The sequence below is a fragment of the Coregonus clupeaformis genome, chromosome 40, assembly GCF_020615455.1.
Source record: "Coregonus clupeaformis isolate EN_2021a chromosome 40, ASM2061545v1, whole genome shotgun sequence".
NCBI classification, from domain to species: domain Eukaryota; kingdom Metazoa; phylum Chordata; class Actinopteri; order Salmoniformes; family Salmonidae; genus Coregonus; species Coregonus clupeaformis.
The window spans coordinates 13,132,358-13,148,378 of NC_059231.1; the positions used below are offsets into that span (position 1 = coordinate 13,132,358).

Consider the following 16,021-nt stretch of genomic DNA (forward strand, 5'->3'; position numbering starts at 1 on the left):
CAACAAAACATATTTAATTAAACTGAAAATGCAAGGTGGTGAGATATTCTGTAGCTAAAGGTAATGTGTCAGCCTATTAATTATGAAAATGTAAAATAATGCCCTATTCCTAGACTATTCAAAATCAAATACAAATTCAGTATAATTGTAGGCTTAGCCGCCCTGCACAATCAATGAACCAACAGCATCGCCTAGGCCTATACGTTCTCTCCCAGACTCGTGGATAGAACATTTGGAGCGTAGCATACGGTAACCAGTCCATCCAGTATGAATATTAATACAGTCTACACTCAAAGGAGATTACTAGAATTTGTTTAATTTTGGAGTATAGGCTAGACCAATTATGTACCAAAGACATCTTAAATCAGTTTTTTAAATGTTTTTCTGCCATGCGTGTTATCGGTAGGCTATATATTGTATAACGGCACAATCATTATTTTAATACAGTCAGGCTCATATATAGGTCTATGCATATGCATAAACTCTAATATGCATATGCGTGTTTTTTAATTAATCATCACCTCAGAAAGCGCTGTCCGTTTCCTTGTTAGGCTTTGAAACAACATCCACAATGACCGTGTTTTCCACTCAGTTTCAACCTGCTGTTGATTTTCTTTCTATTAATTTATAAAACCAAGTGAGTTTTAAAAGCACGATACTGTTTTGATGATAAGTGTTTGATGTGATTTTCAATTGCATTTGCATTGATGTCAGAGTGGTTAGAGGGACAATAGAGCACTGAGTACCAGGCCATTAGGACCTGATGGTAGTTAGCAAGTTGGGTACTACCAACGCTTGTCCAGAGTGCATAAGAGGAGATTACCGTGACTCAACGGTCAAGTGGAATTTTACTGCGGTCATGACTCATGACTGCCGGTGTGGCGGTAATATGGTCACCACAACAGCCCTATTTACCAGTGTCAAAAACGGAAATTCACTACCTTTATTTTGCCTGGAAATAAACTTGATGGCTTTATCACATTTTACAAATGTATTTCATTTAGATATTTTGTACTCAAAGTGATGCCATATTAAGCAGACCTACTATCAAGTTCCTCTAATAATGAAAATATATTCCAAATGGTAAAGCATCTTTCAATAACCTCTTACTATAAACCTCACTTCAGTTCAGGTTAGTAACCGTCAAGTACCTGGCAGCCCATGCAAAAGGCATCCTGTACTGGCCCAACCGGCTGCAAGCCAATTTGGCATTTTTCAGGACCTTCTGTGCCACCTGGTGGGAGAAAGGAACAGAGTATGAGTGATCCATTCTGGTCTGACAATACAGACAGGGGTGATGGTCTACACTCCAGGATCCACTATATCCTATTGAGTTAGCTCTGAGGCCTGCCAAGCTACAAACACACACACACACACACACACTAACACAAACACACACCCTGAAAATCGTCCCTAATGCATTTCAGATCTCCTCTCTTGAATCCCATTATTGCTCCGTGTAATGGAACAGAACCAGATTTGTAAAACCAATGCTCGTGGAGTGTTGTTGTAACCAGAGAGCACTTATGATGTGGACGATTTAATAATTTATCATGTGGGATAATAATCTAATTGATTGTTGTGTTTTCTGATGCCGAGGCCTGGTACAGAGCGTACCTTGGTGGAGTCTGAGCTCTTCATGTAGGGCTCAGCACAGTGTGTGATTCCTCCCTGGAGGACCTTCTCGATGCGAGCTACCAGGAAGATATCTGGGTGTGGACACGTTACAGAGAACACTCCCTGTGGCGAGACAAATCCCAGTGAGTGAACAGAGTATAAGTGAAACTTGACAACCTTTATTGTCCATCCAATTTTTTAAAAAAGGTTATTCGGTTTATTGGCAGTACATGGCGGTCAGACAAAAACATCCGCACACCATTAAAAACATTTAATATGCAGACTGTAATCTGTACAGGTAACTAAATTAAAGTATATCAATCACATTGTCATATTGAAAGAGATAAATATCTCAAAATATTCTATAGAGATTAATATCATCTCTTCACCTGTCTGGGGTACTGCATGGCACCCTCAGGCAGGCCGTGGATCCCCCTCTGCGCCCCCAGCAAGGCATCCCCACCACCGTTCATGTACTGGCAGCTGGGGTCGGCCACCAGCTGTCTGACGGACGGGTGGTTCAGGTCCACATGGAAGTCTGACGAGATCTTCCTACTGTTCTGGATGTCGAACAGCGACAGGGTCACATAGAATGGCTCCACCTGGAAAACGAAGCAACAGGAAACGTGTCCAGTTGGTGTAGTGAACACTGTGATGTCACAGTGACTCAGAAGGTTCACGAGTTGGACAAGGGACTGACCGAGTGCCTTTTAGTGTATCTCTGTCTCTGTCAGGTCTGTATCACTGAACAGATTGACGTGTTCTCTCGGTAATGGACAGGCTGCTGTGCCTGCCCTCCATTAGACAGTGCCTTCCGCCATTACTGTGGCTCTCGGCTGGTTGCTAACCCAGAGCCCCCACACGACAAAGACAAACAGCAGAGATGACGTACACCAGAGATCCCTCCACCCCTCTCTTTCTCTCTCACCCATTCTCCAGAGCAGATACTTGTTATAAAACAATAGTATGACTGTACACATTGAGCACTGACTCATGGAGAACAAGGGGAAGGAGATCTGGCTTACATTTGTTGTTGGTCCCTCCTCGTTGTCCGCTACACAGCTTTGCAGGTTGAAGGCCAGGTCACTGCAATTGACCAAAATGCGCTTGCCAAACTTTTCTTCATATTGCTTTATATCCGGCTCAATTCCTGAAAAGTCAAGTTTCTAAAGAGACAAAAAGAGCGGTTAGGTTTATTTTAATCATAATTTGGAGCTGGGGGATTGTCAAATGTCTTTCTGAAAACTCGATAGTTACTAACCTGTGTGTCCGGGTCCAAGGTGAACAGTTTCAATCTGGCCTCGTTCCTCATTTTAGATTCAATATCTCTTGCACTCTGAGGACAAGACATTTCTTTTCGAATAAATAACCAGACCACAACCTTACTAAGCAAAAGATTTTCAGATTGAACTGCTTTTATCATTTGAACATTTCTCTTGATTTGAGTCCATCTGGAGTTGAGGTTTCCTATAACGTACTGATCAGGAGAGAGCAGACAGACAGACTCAATGGTAAAGTCAGGTGGTGCCATCACCACAGCAAAGCCTGTCAAAGCACTCTGTCGGACGTCTGCTTTGCTAGTTAACTGCTGCCATCAGTTTCCATGCACATACAGTATGGCTTATCTATAGGCTCCTAGGAGACAGTCAGATGTCCAGCTCATAGCCCAGGCTGTTACTGGAAACCCAGCCGTTGGAGTCTGCCCAAGTACTGAGTGCTTCAGCAAATGGTCATGGACATCTCTTACTGTAGCTTTGCACTATGGGAAAGAACCAGATATTGGTTCCTCTCCTGCTTTTGGTCGCTTTTCAAACAGCAGGAGCTGTTATTTGTATCTGTCAGGTCTTCATTATGTTCCCCTTAACCCTACCATCCCTCCCTTCATTGGAGTAAACTAATGAACAACAACACTTAGGCTTCTACTTCCAGCTTATACATACCACAGTTGAAGTCGGAAGTTTACATACACCTTAGCCAAATACATTTAAACTCAGTTTTTCACAATTCCTGACATTTAATTCTAGTCAAAATTCCCTGTTTTAGGTCAGTTAGGATCACCACTTTATTTTAAGAATGTGAAATGTCAGAATAATAGTAGAGAGAATGATTTATTTCAGCTTTTATGTCTTTCATCACATTCCCAGTGGGTCAGAAGTTTACATACACTCAATTTGTATTTGGTAGCATTGCCTTTAAATTCTTTAACTTGGGTCAAATGTTTCAGGTAGCCTTCCACAAGCTGAATTTTGGCCCATTCCTCCTGACAGAGCTGGTGTAACTGAGTCAGGTTTGTAGGCCTCCTTGCTCGCACACGCTTTTTCAGTTCTGCCCACACATTTTCTATAGGATTGAGGTCAGGGCTTTGTGATGGCCACTCCAATACCTTGACTTTGTTGTCCTTAAGCCATTTTGCCACAACTTTGGAATTATGCTTGGGGTCATTGTCCATTTGGAAGACCCATTTGCAACCAAGCTTTAATGTCCTGACTGATGTCTTGAGATGTTGCTTCAATATATCCACATCAATTTCCTTCCTCATGATGCCATCTATTTTGTGAAGTGCACCAGTCCCTCCTGCAGCAAAGCACCCCCACAGCATGATGCTGCCACCCCCGTGCTTCACGGTTGGGATGGTGTTCTTCGGCTTGCAAGGTACCCCCTTTTTCCTCCAAACATAACGATGGTCATTATAGCCAAACAGTTCTATTTTTGTTTTATCAGACCAGAGGACATTTCTCCAAAAAGTAAGATCTTTGTCCCCATGTGCAGTTGCAAACCATAGTCTGGCTTTTTAATGGCGGTTTTGGAGCAGTGGCTTCTTCCTTGCTGAGCGGCCTTTCAGGTTATGTCGATATAGGACTCGTTTTACTGTGGATATAGATACTTTTGTACCAGTTTTTTTCCAGCATCTTCACAAGCTCCTTTGCTGTTGTTCTGGGATTGATTTTCACTTTTCGCACCAAAGTACGTTCATCTCTAGGAGACAGAACGCGTCTCCTTCCTGAGCGGTATGACGGCTGCGTGGTCCCATGGTGTTTATACTTGCATACTATTGTTTGTACAGATGAACGTGGTACCTTCAGGCGTTTGGAAATTGCTCCCAAGGATGAACCAGACTTCTGGAGATCTACAATTATTTTTCTGAGGTCTTGGCTGATTTCTTTTGATTTTCCCATGATGTCAAGCAAAGAGGCACTGAGTTTGAAGGTAGGCCTTGAAATACATCCACAGGTACACCTCCAATTGAATCAAATGATGTTAATTAGCCTATCAGAAGCTTCTAAAGCCATGACATCATTTTCTGGAATTTTCCAAGCTGTTTAAAGGCACAGTCAACTTAGTGTATGTAACCTTCTGACCCACTGGAATTGTGATACAGTGAATTATAAGTGAAATAATCTGTCTGTAAACAATTGTTGGAAAAATTACTTGTGTCATGCACAAAGTAGATGTCCTAACCGACTTGCCAAAACTATAGTTTGTTAACAAGACATTTGTGGAGTGGCTGAAAAACGAGTTTTAATGACTCCAACCTAAGTGTATGTAAACTTCCGACATCAACTGTATATACATTTTATGGACACAATCTATTTTACAATAGTTATCTATTGTTTGTTTTTATACCCATTCCTTAGCTACCCTCAACCCCTCCCATCTATCTCTGAAGACCATCCAGTTTGATTTCTATTGGCCATATATGGTCCTCTGTAGCACAATTGGTAGAGCATGGCGCTTGTAACACCAGGGTAGTGGGTTCGATCCCCGGGACCACCCATACGTAAAAATGTATGCACACATGACTGTAAGTCGCTTTGGATAAAAGCGTCTGCTAAATGGGATACTATTATATTATTATATTTCTAACTGTGCTGTTTCAAAAAAGTTCTGAACCTATATACATTTTACGGACACACTATATTTTACATTAGTTATCTTGTTGTTTTTAGTCCCACCCTTCAGCTCCACTCAACCCCTCCCATCTATCTCTTTTTTATTTTATTTGCCATATATTTGTCAACTGTACTGTGATGTTTCACAAAAGTTCTGAACCTTTCTATTCTCATAGTTCTACAGATTGTAAATTAAAGATATATATTTTTGCTAAAAGTATTATTATATTATTGATCGATTGACTATGACTTTTCAAATCCCCCAGCAGTGCTATTTGCAGAGTTAGCTCCAGGTAAATGTTGCAATCCTTCAGCCATTCCTGGACCTGCGACCAAAAACAAGCTACATATGGACAGTACCAAAACAAATGATCTAATGATTCTGTCTCTTCGCAGAAAAATCTGCAGAGCTGGGATGGTTGATTCCCCCATATATATAACATTCTATTGTTTGCAAGTATTTTCTATAATAATTTAAATTAAAAAATGCAAAGTTTTGAATCCGCCGTCGTTTTGCGTATCAGTTCATAAACCATGTGCCATGGAATTGGTACAGCGAAAATCTCTTCCCAACTATTTTGCAATTAATATGGCACAGCTGTCATTTTTTGGTCCTTAAATGAAACTGGCATACTTTTTTATTTATCACAATGTCCTTTAACCAATTTTGGTCTTTAATGCAGGGCCGACAGACAAGTTCCTTACTTTTTCCCCCTTCCACTTGCCTCTTCAATTTTTGCGGTAATGCTGCAATTAGTTTTTTTAATCAATTAGTATATTTGAGTTTAACAATAATATTTGTTCTATTATTTGTTCTGTCTTTTCTGGTTGATTAAACTGAAATTGCAACCTATGGCTTGTTTTAAAAAATAACACTGTTTTGGAGATGATTTCATTTTCAAATAACCGAAAGCGAGTGGTTCTAATCTGAATAAAGGGGAAAAGGCCATTCTTGAACATGGGGTGAGACTAATCTGCTAGAGAACCAGTTCGGATTTAAGCATACCTTTTGTATGACTGAACCCTTTAGTGAGAGGTCAAATGCTTTAATATTTAATAATTTCTGCCCTCCGAATTCATATTCATGATATAAATAGGCCCGTTAAATTTCGTCTGGCTTGCCGTTCCAAATAAAATGGAATATTTTTGGATCATATCATTTTTTTTAAAAAGGTCGCTAGGTGTAGGCAAGGCCATAAGCATATAGGTAAACTGGGATATGACTAAAGAGTTAATCAGGGGGGATTTTTCAACGAACAGACAGGTATTTTCCTTTCCATGGTAGCAAGATCTTATCTATTTTTGCTCTGTCAGGTCTTACCAGAGATAGAACATAATGCTTAAAATGGAGGCGCAAACACATCAGTTGAAGCTAATTAAAGCCATAGGTTTGGGGAGGAGGCTGACTGACTGGCTGCTCTCTACCTACCATGGGGAAGTGATTTCATGGCGCAACTACTTTATGTCTCATGTGAACAGGGCATAAAGACTCCTTCTGCTTGGGACCACCCGTTAGTGAAAACAGGACCCACCTGAAAGCTGTCCATACTCCCCAACGAACTGTCTGCCTTTCCCAGCTCGTCATCTGCAACAGGAAAAAAAAAAGAGTAGAGCACCCATTGAAAACAGAGGTTCAACAATTCCACTATTTTACATCTCCATTACCACACCTCTTCTTTAATCACACATTACTAACAGCTAAGTAGAGTAAACAGTGACCTAGACTGCCCTGAGAACAGACACACAGAGCAGACCTGAGATCAGATCCTAGAGCCCCTATGGGAACCACTGGGTTGTTTTCCCCCTAGGCGAGCGTGATTACTAAAAGCTGAGGGGGTTACTGAGAGTAGCGGTGTTCTTTCCTCCTGGCTCAGGCCTTAGATCAGACAGGAGGAGAGTATTAATTCCTCCTGGCTCAGGCCTTAGATCAGACAGGAGGAGAGTATTAATTCCTCCTGGCTCAGGCCTTAGATCAGACAGGAGGAGAGTATTAATTCCTCCTGGCTCAGGCCTTAGATCAGACAGGAGGAGAGTATAATTCCTCCTGGCTCAGGCCTGATCAGACAGGAGTATTCCTCCTCAGCCTTAGTCACAGAGGAGAGTATTAATTCCTCCTGGCTCAGGCCTTAGATCAGACAGGAGGAGAGTATTAATTCCTCCTGGCTCAGGCCTTAGATCAGACAGGAGGAGAGTTTTAAAACACCTGGGTGGTCCTCTAGCTCCACCAATCACCACAGACTAGGAGGAGACGTCTTGTAAACACCGAATTCACATTTACAGACAGGACCGCTAATGATGTGCTTTAGCTTGTACAGGAACTAGTCTACCACTATCATCTCAGTCTTCCCCGATCTGGCTCCAAGGTGTTTTAAACTACTCTGAGCCAACTACAGCCCATCAGTGTGGTGCTTTATGCTAGCTATGCCCTGCAACAGGGTTATTTACATGGGCGGGTGATGATAGAATGTAAGCCAAAGTCATCCTCTTCTCCATGGCCTAAGTACACCTTACGTAGCCATGACAGGCAGACAAGCGTACTGCAGTGAACCCTGGGATGTTTTCTTTGTATTACTGACACTTTGGGAAGCACATTCTCCTTGTACTAGGGGGTTTTGTTGAACGAGAGGACGATGTTTTAACAGAATTCACACGGAAATCTGTCTCCACTCTTAACTCCCATCCTTGAACTCTGAAAACACAAACACACAGACACACACACACACACACACACACGCACAGCACACACACACACACACACACACACACACACACACACACACACACACCACACGCACACAGACACACATGCACGCACGCACACACACACACGCACGCACAGCACACATGCCCACACACACACACACACACACACACACACACATGCCCACACACCATCGTGGATGTCCCCGTTCCTCTTCTCCTGCATGGCGATCTCAAAGCTGCTGTGGAGGATCTTGTTGAAAGTGCTGATCCAGTCCTCCATCTCTCCCTCACTGTCGGCAGCCAGCAGGTACGTGCTCTTGTCCTGCATCTTCAGCTCAAAGGCAAAGCGCCGCACCTTGTTATTCTGCAGCCAGACACAGCGGAGGGGAGGAGGGGAGAACATAATTGTTTAGGTGATGCTGTGGCGGAGGGAAGGTTGCTAAGGAATAGCAACAGAGGGTCAACTACAGAAAAAGGCAATGCCGTACCGTCACACAAAAAAACAGCATGAATTGAGGATGATTACAGTGTGTGCAGGTCAAGTGTGAGTGGGTGTTTCTTACAGTCTAAAAACAAATGCCCAACAGTTAATAAAACAGGTTCAAAGAGAATGTTCTGATCCAAAAGTTAACATCCAAGTCACCAGAAGGCAGCTGCTTGGTTTTATGAGTTGTTTCACGGCACTTTGAAGAAAACTTAAAACAACTATCCTCTCCCCCAGTGGAAATTGATTTACTTTTTACTTTGACTTGAGATTTTGTAATAACTCCCAGAACTTATCTATTTATTTTTAATCTATTTACACACTAAAAGGGTAAGAAAACACAGGGAAACAGTTAAACTGGTATGTGTACATATTTGACAACAACAGCATCATTATCCATAATTTCGGTATTTAGGAAAGCTTAAAAACGGTTTCTTTGTGTTGGTTAGAGAGACACAGAAGGGAATAAACAGACTGAGTGAACACACAGAGGAGCAGGGTGCTAGGCAACAAAGAGCGTAGTGCTGCCGGCACTGGAGCTGAGTTCTTATAAAGGGACCGAGTCTGTCAGCAGCTCTGGACCGGAGCTGTGGGGTTGACCTACGACCCCCAATCAGCCAGCAACTGCCTCAGGTCGCCCTCAGATCGTCTCGATCACACACCTCCCGAAGCTGGTGATTCAGTCAGCCACCGTCCAGGCTTTGATCATTATAGAGTTGATTCTAACGTCCAGGAGATCTTAGCAAGGGAGGCTGAGGTGCAATACTTCCACTGTTGTGTAAACAACCTCCCCAAAACATTGCCTGAACGTTTCTATATAAATCATGGACTGAGTTAGCCATGAGTGGGAGTTTTAATAAAGCCCCACATAACATCAGGCTGAACCTTTCAGCCTGCAGAGAGGGAGGTGTATGGGAGGGAGGTGTATGGGAGGGAGGTGTATGGGAGGGAGAGCCATTAGCTCAAGGCCAGTAGAGTAAACACTAGATATGGGGGTGTTTGGGACAGGAGTCAGAGTGGATTCATCATCAAGGGACTAATAAGCAGGGTTCTCTAAATAACAGATTAACTGTGAGTGGCAGTGTTCTACTTGGAGAGTAGATCATCACTGTACTGGGTTCCGTAGGTCGTGAACCCTTCAACCCCTTAAGCTGCAAGGACTCCCACTGTGAAATGAGTCAACTATGCAGGCCTGTTGTTTAGCACACAAAGCCTTAGTACATTATGCAGAGGGAGAGGAGAGAGAGGAGAGGGGATGGGAGAGGAGGGAGAAGAGAGGGGAGAGGAGAGGATAAGAGAGAAGAGAGCGGAGAGGAGAGGAGAAAGGAGGGAGAGTGGAGAGGGAGGGAGAAAGGAGGGAGAGAGGAGAGGAGAGGAGAGAAGAGGGAGAGGAGAGAAGAGAGGGGAGAGGACAGGAGAAAGGAGGGAGAGGGGAGAGGGAGGGAGAAAGAAGGGAGGGAGGAGAGGAGAGAGAGGAGGAGGGGAGAGGAGAGGAGAGGAGAGAGGGAGAGGAGAGGAGAGGAGAGGAGGAGAGGAGGAGAGGAGGGAGGAGAGGAGAGGAGAGGAGGAGGAGAGGAGAGGAGAGAGGAGAGGAGAGGGAGAGGAGAGGAGAGAGGAGAGAGAGGAGAGGAGAGGAGAGGAGAGGAGAGGAGAGGAGAAAGGAGGGAGAGGGAGAGAGAAAGGAGGGAGAGAGGAGAGGAGAGAAGAGAGGGGAGAGGAGAGGAGAAAGGAGGGAGAGGGAGGGGAGAGGGAGGGAGAAAGAAGGGAGAGAGGAGAGGAGAGGAGAGGAGAGGGGAGAGGAGAGGAGAAGGAGGGAGAGGGAGAGGGAGGGAGAAAGGAGGGAGAGAGGAGAGGAGGGAGAGAAGAGAGGGGAGAGGAGAGGAGAAAGGAGGGAGAGAGAGGGGAGGGAGGGAGAAAGAAGGGAGAGAGGAGAGGAGAGGAGAGGAGAGGAGAGGGAGAGGAGAGGAGAGGGGAGGAGAGGGGAGGAGAGGAGAGGAGAGGAGAGGAGAGGAGAGGAGAGGAGAGGAGAGGAGAGGAGAGGAGAGGAGAGGGAGCGGAGAGGAGGGAGAGGAGAGGAAGAGGAGAGAGAGGGGAGAGGGGAGGGAGAGGAGAGGAGAGGGGAGGGAGAGGAGAGGAGAGGAGAGGAGAGGAGAGGGGAGGGGAGGGGAGGGAGGGGAGGGAAGGGAGAGGAGAGGAGGGAGAGGGTTGCCTTACAACCTGGAATTAAAATTGTTTTTTGGGGGGTTGGTATCATTTGATTTACACAACATGCCTACCACTTTGAAGATGCTAAATATTTTTTGGGGTGAAACAAACAAGAAATAAGACAAAAAAACTGAAAACTGGAGCGTGCATAACTATTCACCCCCCCAAATTCAATACTTTGTAGAGCCACCTTTTGCAGCAATTACAGCTGCAAGTCTCTTGGGGTATGTCTCTATAAGATTGGCACATCTAGCCACTGGGATTTTTGCCCATTCTTCAAGGCAAAACTGCTCCTGCTCCTTCAAGTTGGATGGGTTCCGCTGGTGTACAGCAATCTTTAAGTCATACCACAGATTCTCAATTGGATTGAGGTCTGGGCTTTGACTATACCATTCCAAGACATTTAAATGTTTCCCCTTAAACAACTTGAGTGTTGCTTTAGCAGTATGCTTAGTCCTGCTCAATTTTAGTCTCATCTGACCAGAGTACATTCTTCCATATGTTTGGGGAGTCTCCCACATGCCTTTTGGCGAACACCAAACGTGTTTGCAAATTTTTTTGCTTTAAGCAATGGCTTTTTTCTGGCCACTCTTCCGTAAAGCCCAGCTCTGTGGAGTGTACGGCTTAAAGTGGTCCTATGGACAGATACTCCAATCTCCGCTGTGGAGCTTTGCAGCTCCTTCAGGGTTATCTTTGGTCTCTTTGTTGCCTCTCTGATTAATGCCCTCCTTGCCTGGTCCGTGAGTTTTGGTGGGCGGCCCCCCAATGGTGCTCCGTGGGATTTTCAAAGTTTCAGATATTTTTTTATAACCCCAATCCTGATCTGTACTTCTTCACAACTTTGTCCCTGACCTGTTTGGAGAGCTCCTTGGTCTTCATGGTGCCGCTTGCTTGGTGGTGCCCCTTGCTTAGTGGTGTTGCAGACTCTGGGGCCTTTCAGATCAGGTCTATCTATACTGAGATCATGTGACAGATCATGTGACACTTAGATTGCACTACGCTCCACTCCATACCAAGTACACACTTCCACCTCCGCCTCCACTCCATACCAAGTACACACTCCCACTACGCTCCACTCCATACCAAGTACACACTTCCACTACGCTCCACTACGCTCCACTCCATACCAAGTACACACTTCCACCTCCGCCTCCACTCCATACCAAGTACACACTTCCACTACGCTCCACTACGCTCCACTCCATACCAAGTACACACTTCCACCTCCGCCTCCACTCCATACCAAGTACACACTTCCACTACGCTCCACTCCATACCAAGTACACACTCCCACCTCCGCCTCCACTCTATACCAAGTACACACTCCCACCTCCGCTCCATACCAAGTACACACTCCCACCTCCACTCTATACCAAGTACACACTCCCACTACGCTCCACTCCATACCAAGTACACACTCCCACCTCCGCTCCACTCCCACCCCATTCAGGGGACCCTCCCTCTCCTCTGGCCCAATAAAAGCCACTTCCATAGGGCAGGAGACACGAGAGGGCCTGGCCCGAGCTCTCAACTCCACACTGATGACTCCTTTTTATGCATCTGATTAATGTGAGCTGAATGCTTGGTCAGTAAAAACAGGACCTTTCCATCCATTTGTGTGTAGAAGACAGATAATTATGCTTCAAGCCCGTCTTGGGACTGGGAGATGTGCGCCTGCTAGCTATAGCATGTGGTATTGATTGCTGCAAAGTGCATGGTAGTATGATGTCTGGTTTCAGCCCATGTAGATGGGGATTGGGGAAGGGTCCCAGCAGCGATACAGACAGAAACATTTCCTCATTGATACACTGTTGCTAGCTTTAACTTGTGCTGAGTTTTACTGATCATATAAAATTTTACACAGGTAAATATATTTTGGAAAGTAAAATCTTTGGAAAGGAAGCATGTCTGGCTAGATGACCTGAACTCATCCCATTGTTATCATTTATGGTGTCAAAGCACATTCCCAGACACAAAGTTCACAATATCCCAGACACAGAGTTCACAATATCCCAGACACAAAGTTCCCAATATCCCAGACACAGAGTTCCCAATATCCCAGACACAGAGTTCACAATATCCCAGACACAAAGTTCCCAATATCCCTAGACACAGAGTTCCCAATATCACCTGAACAACTCCCATACAGGAGTCCAGGAAGATGGTTCCTTTGGGTTCTTTGGAGATCTTCTCATCCTTGTAGAAGTTCAGGTTGTAAGAGCTGTCATCCAGCTGGGTTAGGTGGAAATACCTCCTCTTGAAAGACTGGAAAGTACAGTAAAACAATAACAATCCCATTTCTATTATTAGAGAACAAGAGGCATAATTTGGGCCCAGATAATTGCCCCAGCATGGTTAGGAGGAAGTCAAGACCATAAATATTTCACAAAATCCATCAGCTTGTCTGATAAATGGTGTCGATGAAAATCTAGCTACATCCTTCTGTCACTGGAGACACAAGCACGGACTATTGCTCACATCTGGCACACCGTGTAAAGTCATTCCTCATAGAGATAGCTAGTGTCATCGTCATTAGGATCACTCACCCTCATGGTGACACTGATGGCACTGTTCATGTTGCCTTTGTACAGCCAGCCATGCTTGGTGATCCCTCCTTTCTGGGAACCTAGGGAGGCTGTGTCCTGGTTGAGACATGAGCATGGGCTCAGACACACTCAAGAAAACACACATACACAATCACATACACGGCACCACATCAAAACATGACCTGGACCCACGCTCTGTGCAAGGCCCTTTGATCCTGTGGTTGATATAAATGTCAGTATAGGAGACGTGGCGAGATGAGAACAGCCTCAGTTTGATGGACACTCTTAGAAAAAAAAGGGCTCCAAAAGGGTTCTTCGGCTGTCCCCATATGAGAACCATTTTTGGGTTCCAAGTAGAACCCTTTTTGGTTCCAGGTAGAACCCTTTTGGGGTTTCATGTAAAAACCCTCTGTGGAAAGGGTTTTACCTGGCACCAAAAAGGGTTCTTCAAAGGGTTCTACTATGGTATAGCTGAAGAACCCGTTTAGGTTCTAGATAGCACCTTTTTTTCTAAGAGTGTAGGTCTATTGGACTCCAAACAAGCAGCCAGCATATTCAACTAACCTCCACTATGAACCCAAATAAACAGCCCCTCTCCGTGGCTTCTGCTCGTGACCATTTCATCCCAATCCTCAGCTATTATCATGAAACCATCCAATCCACTGGCAAAGAGAACACATGACGAAACACACGGCTACCATCTCTATTCCATGAAGACTTCCAGAGGCGTAATGATCTGTGTAAATAAATCAATTAGGGGAGTAGTAAAAGGGTAGAGGAGATAGGACAGCAGCGTTTTACCCCTGGCCTGGTCTCCATCAGGTCCTCATGATCAGAACACATGTCCAGAGTGTTTACGCCTCTTCTCTTTGACAGACTACAGAAGGTAAAACCCAATGTTCCAGAGACGCTTTTAGAAACGGACAAATAATTAATGGGTTTTCAAGATGACTTTGTATGACATGATCACTATCCCCTCTCATCCAGTAAAATATCTTTAAAGGTGTTGGCAGAGCGCAGAATATTTTCAGCATATCAGAGGAGGGTCTGGAAACGTTCATGGCCTGCTTCCAGTTATCACCCTCTGGCCAGAAGACGCCAGTCAACCAGAGGACCAGACAATTTACTTGTGTTTGCTTACAGTGAACCCCAAAGCTCTGCAAATGTTGCCTGGTAACACCCAAACCAACCAGATTAACTAAACTGTTGTATCAATCAACCTTAGATGCAACACAGTGCAGAATAATTCCATAATCAATTACACATTTGACCATAAACGTTTTCATGTTGGTCACTTTACCCCTGCCTTGTGGTAATGCTGTTTTCTTTAAATACATGAACAGACATGGGGCTGGGGTTTCTGTGTGTGTGTGTGTGTGAGAGAGGATTTATTTGGGGATTTCAGGAGAAAAGGCCCACTTCCTTAACTATCATAACTATCATCTGCTCGGAGAAGGCCCACTTCCCTATCTATCATAACTATCATCTGCTCGGGGTCTGTAGCTGGGATACTCTGGGCCGGGGAACATACTTTTACAGCAGTGTGGGAGAGAGGTGAGGTGAAGGGTGAGCTGGGAGGAGTCTTGTCATCAGATCTAATGCCCCTCCCCTGTCAGATCAAGAGTTTCAAAACCCAGAGACGCAACATCGCGAGACTTCCGGGAATGCTTGCGAAGCAGACCAGGCCGGGGTTTGGGGTTCGAGAAGTCAATGAGAGAAGTGAAAGATTCTTCCTTAGCTGTTAATTTTCTCGACATCTAAAGTCACAATCTAGATTTGAGACAACGTCTTAAGTAGTTGAACATGTTATTACTCCGACTGGTGAAAGTGACAAACATTTTCAGCAAAAACAACATTATATCAAAAGAGTGCCTTTGATTTGATGGGCTGCACATGCGCAGTTCAGCGCGGGACGACCGTTAGAACCGATCTGCCACACCCTGATCTGTTTCACCTGTCCTGTGCTTGTCCCCACCCCCCATCAGGTGTCTCCCATTTGTCCCCATTATCTCCTGTGTATTTATACCTGCGTTTTCTGTTTGTCTGTTGCCAGTTCGTCTTGTCTCGTCAAGCCTACCAACGTGGTTTTCCCGTACGCCCGTTTCTCGCTAGCCCCTGTTTTTCTAGTGTTTCTGGTTTTGACCACTCTGCCTGCCTTGACCCTGAGCCTGCCTGCCTGCCTTGACCCTGAGCCTCTGCCGTTCTGTCCCTTACTGACTCTGCCCTGGATTACCGACCTCTGCCTGCCCTTGACCTGACCTCTGCCTGCCCTTGACCTGACCTCTGCCTGCCCTTGACCTGACCTCTGCCTGCCCTTGACCTGTCGTCTGCCTGCCCCCTGTTTTGTTAATAAACATCTGTGATTCGAACTGTCTGCATCTGGGTCTTATCCTGAGTTCTGATACGATTACGTGTTCCTGCGCATGAGCTTAGCTAGCCAACGTCGCCATGACATCGCCTACAAGCGTGATCGGGGATTTCTATTGGAGAAGCACTTTCTGCCTATCTTCTTACTGTCCTGTCTTTGACTGAGGGGTTCAGTGGTCAGGCCCTGACCTCTGGTGACCTGGGCTAGT

At 45.0% G+C, this 16,021-nt stretch overlaps 1 protein-coding gene across 4 annotated transcripts in view; it reads right to left on the minus strand.

Moving 5' to 3' along the window:
- Positions 1–16,021, minus strand: part of LOC121555191 (dedicator of cytokinesis protein 9) — a 140,792-nt gene that overhangs the window by 83,848 nt on the left and 40,923 nt on the right. For all 4 annotated transcript variants that reach the window (XR_006658014.1, XR_006658015.1, XM_045212082.1 and 1 more), the window contains exons 6-14: positions 13,446–13,541; positions 13,030–13,164; positions 8,400–8,574; positions 7,040–7,092; positions 2,879–2,953; positions 2,643–2,783; positions 2,007–2,219; positions 1,618–1,740; positions 1,152–1,234 (exon numbers count right to left, since the gene is read on the minus strand). Coding sequence is in view for 2 of the 4 variants with exons in the window: in XM_045212082.1 (XP_045068017.1) it covers positions 1,152–1,234; positions 1,618–1,740; positions 2,007–2,219; positions 2,643–2,783; positions 2,879–2,953; positions 7,040–7,092; positions 8,400–8,574; positions 13,030–13,164; positions 13,446–13,541 (1,094 nt within the window). In the remaining 2 variants the exon portion in view is untranslated. The remainder of the gene's footprint in view (positions 1–1,151; positions 1,235–1,617; positions 1,741–2,006; positions 2,220–2,642; positions 2,784–2,878; positions 2,954–7,039; positions 7,093–8,399; positions 8,575–13,029; positions 13,165–13,445; positions 13,542–16,021) is intronic.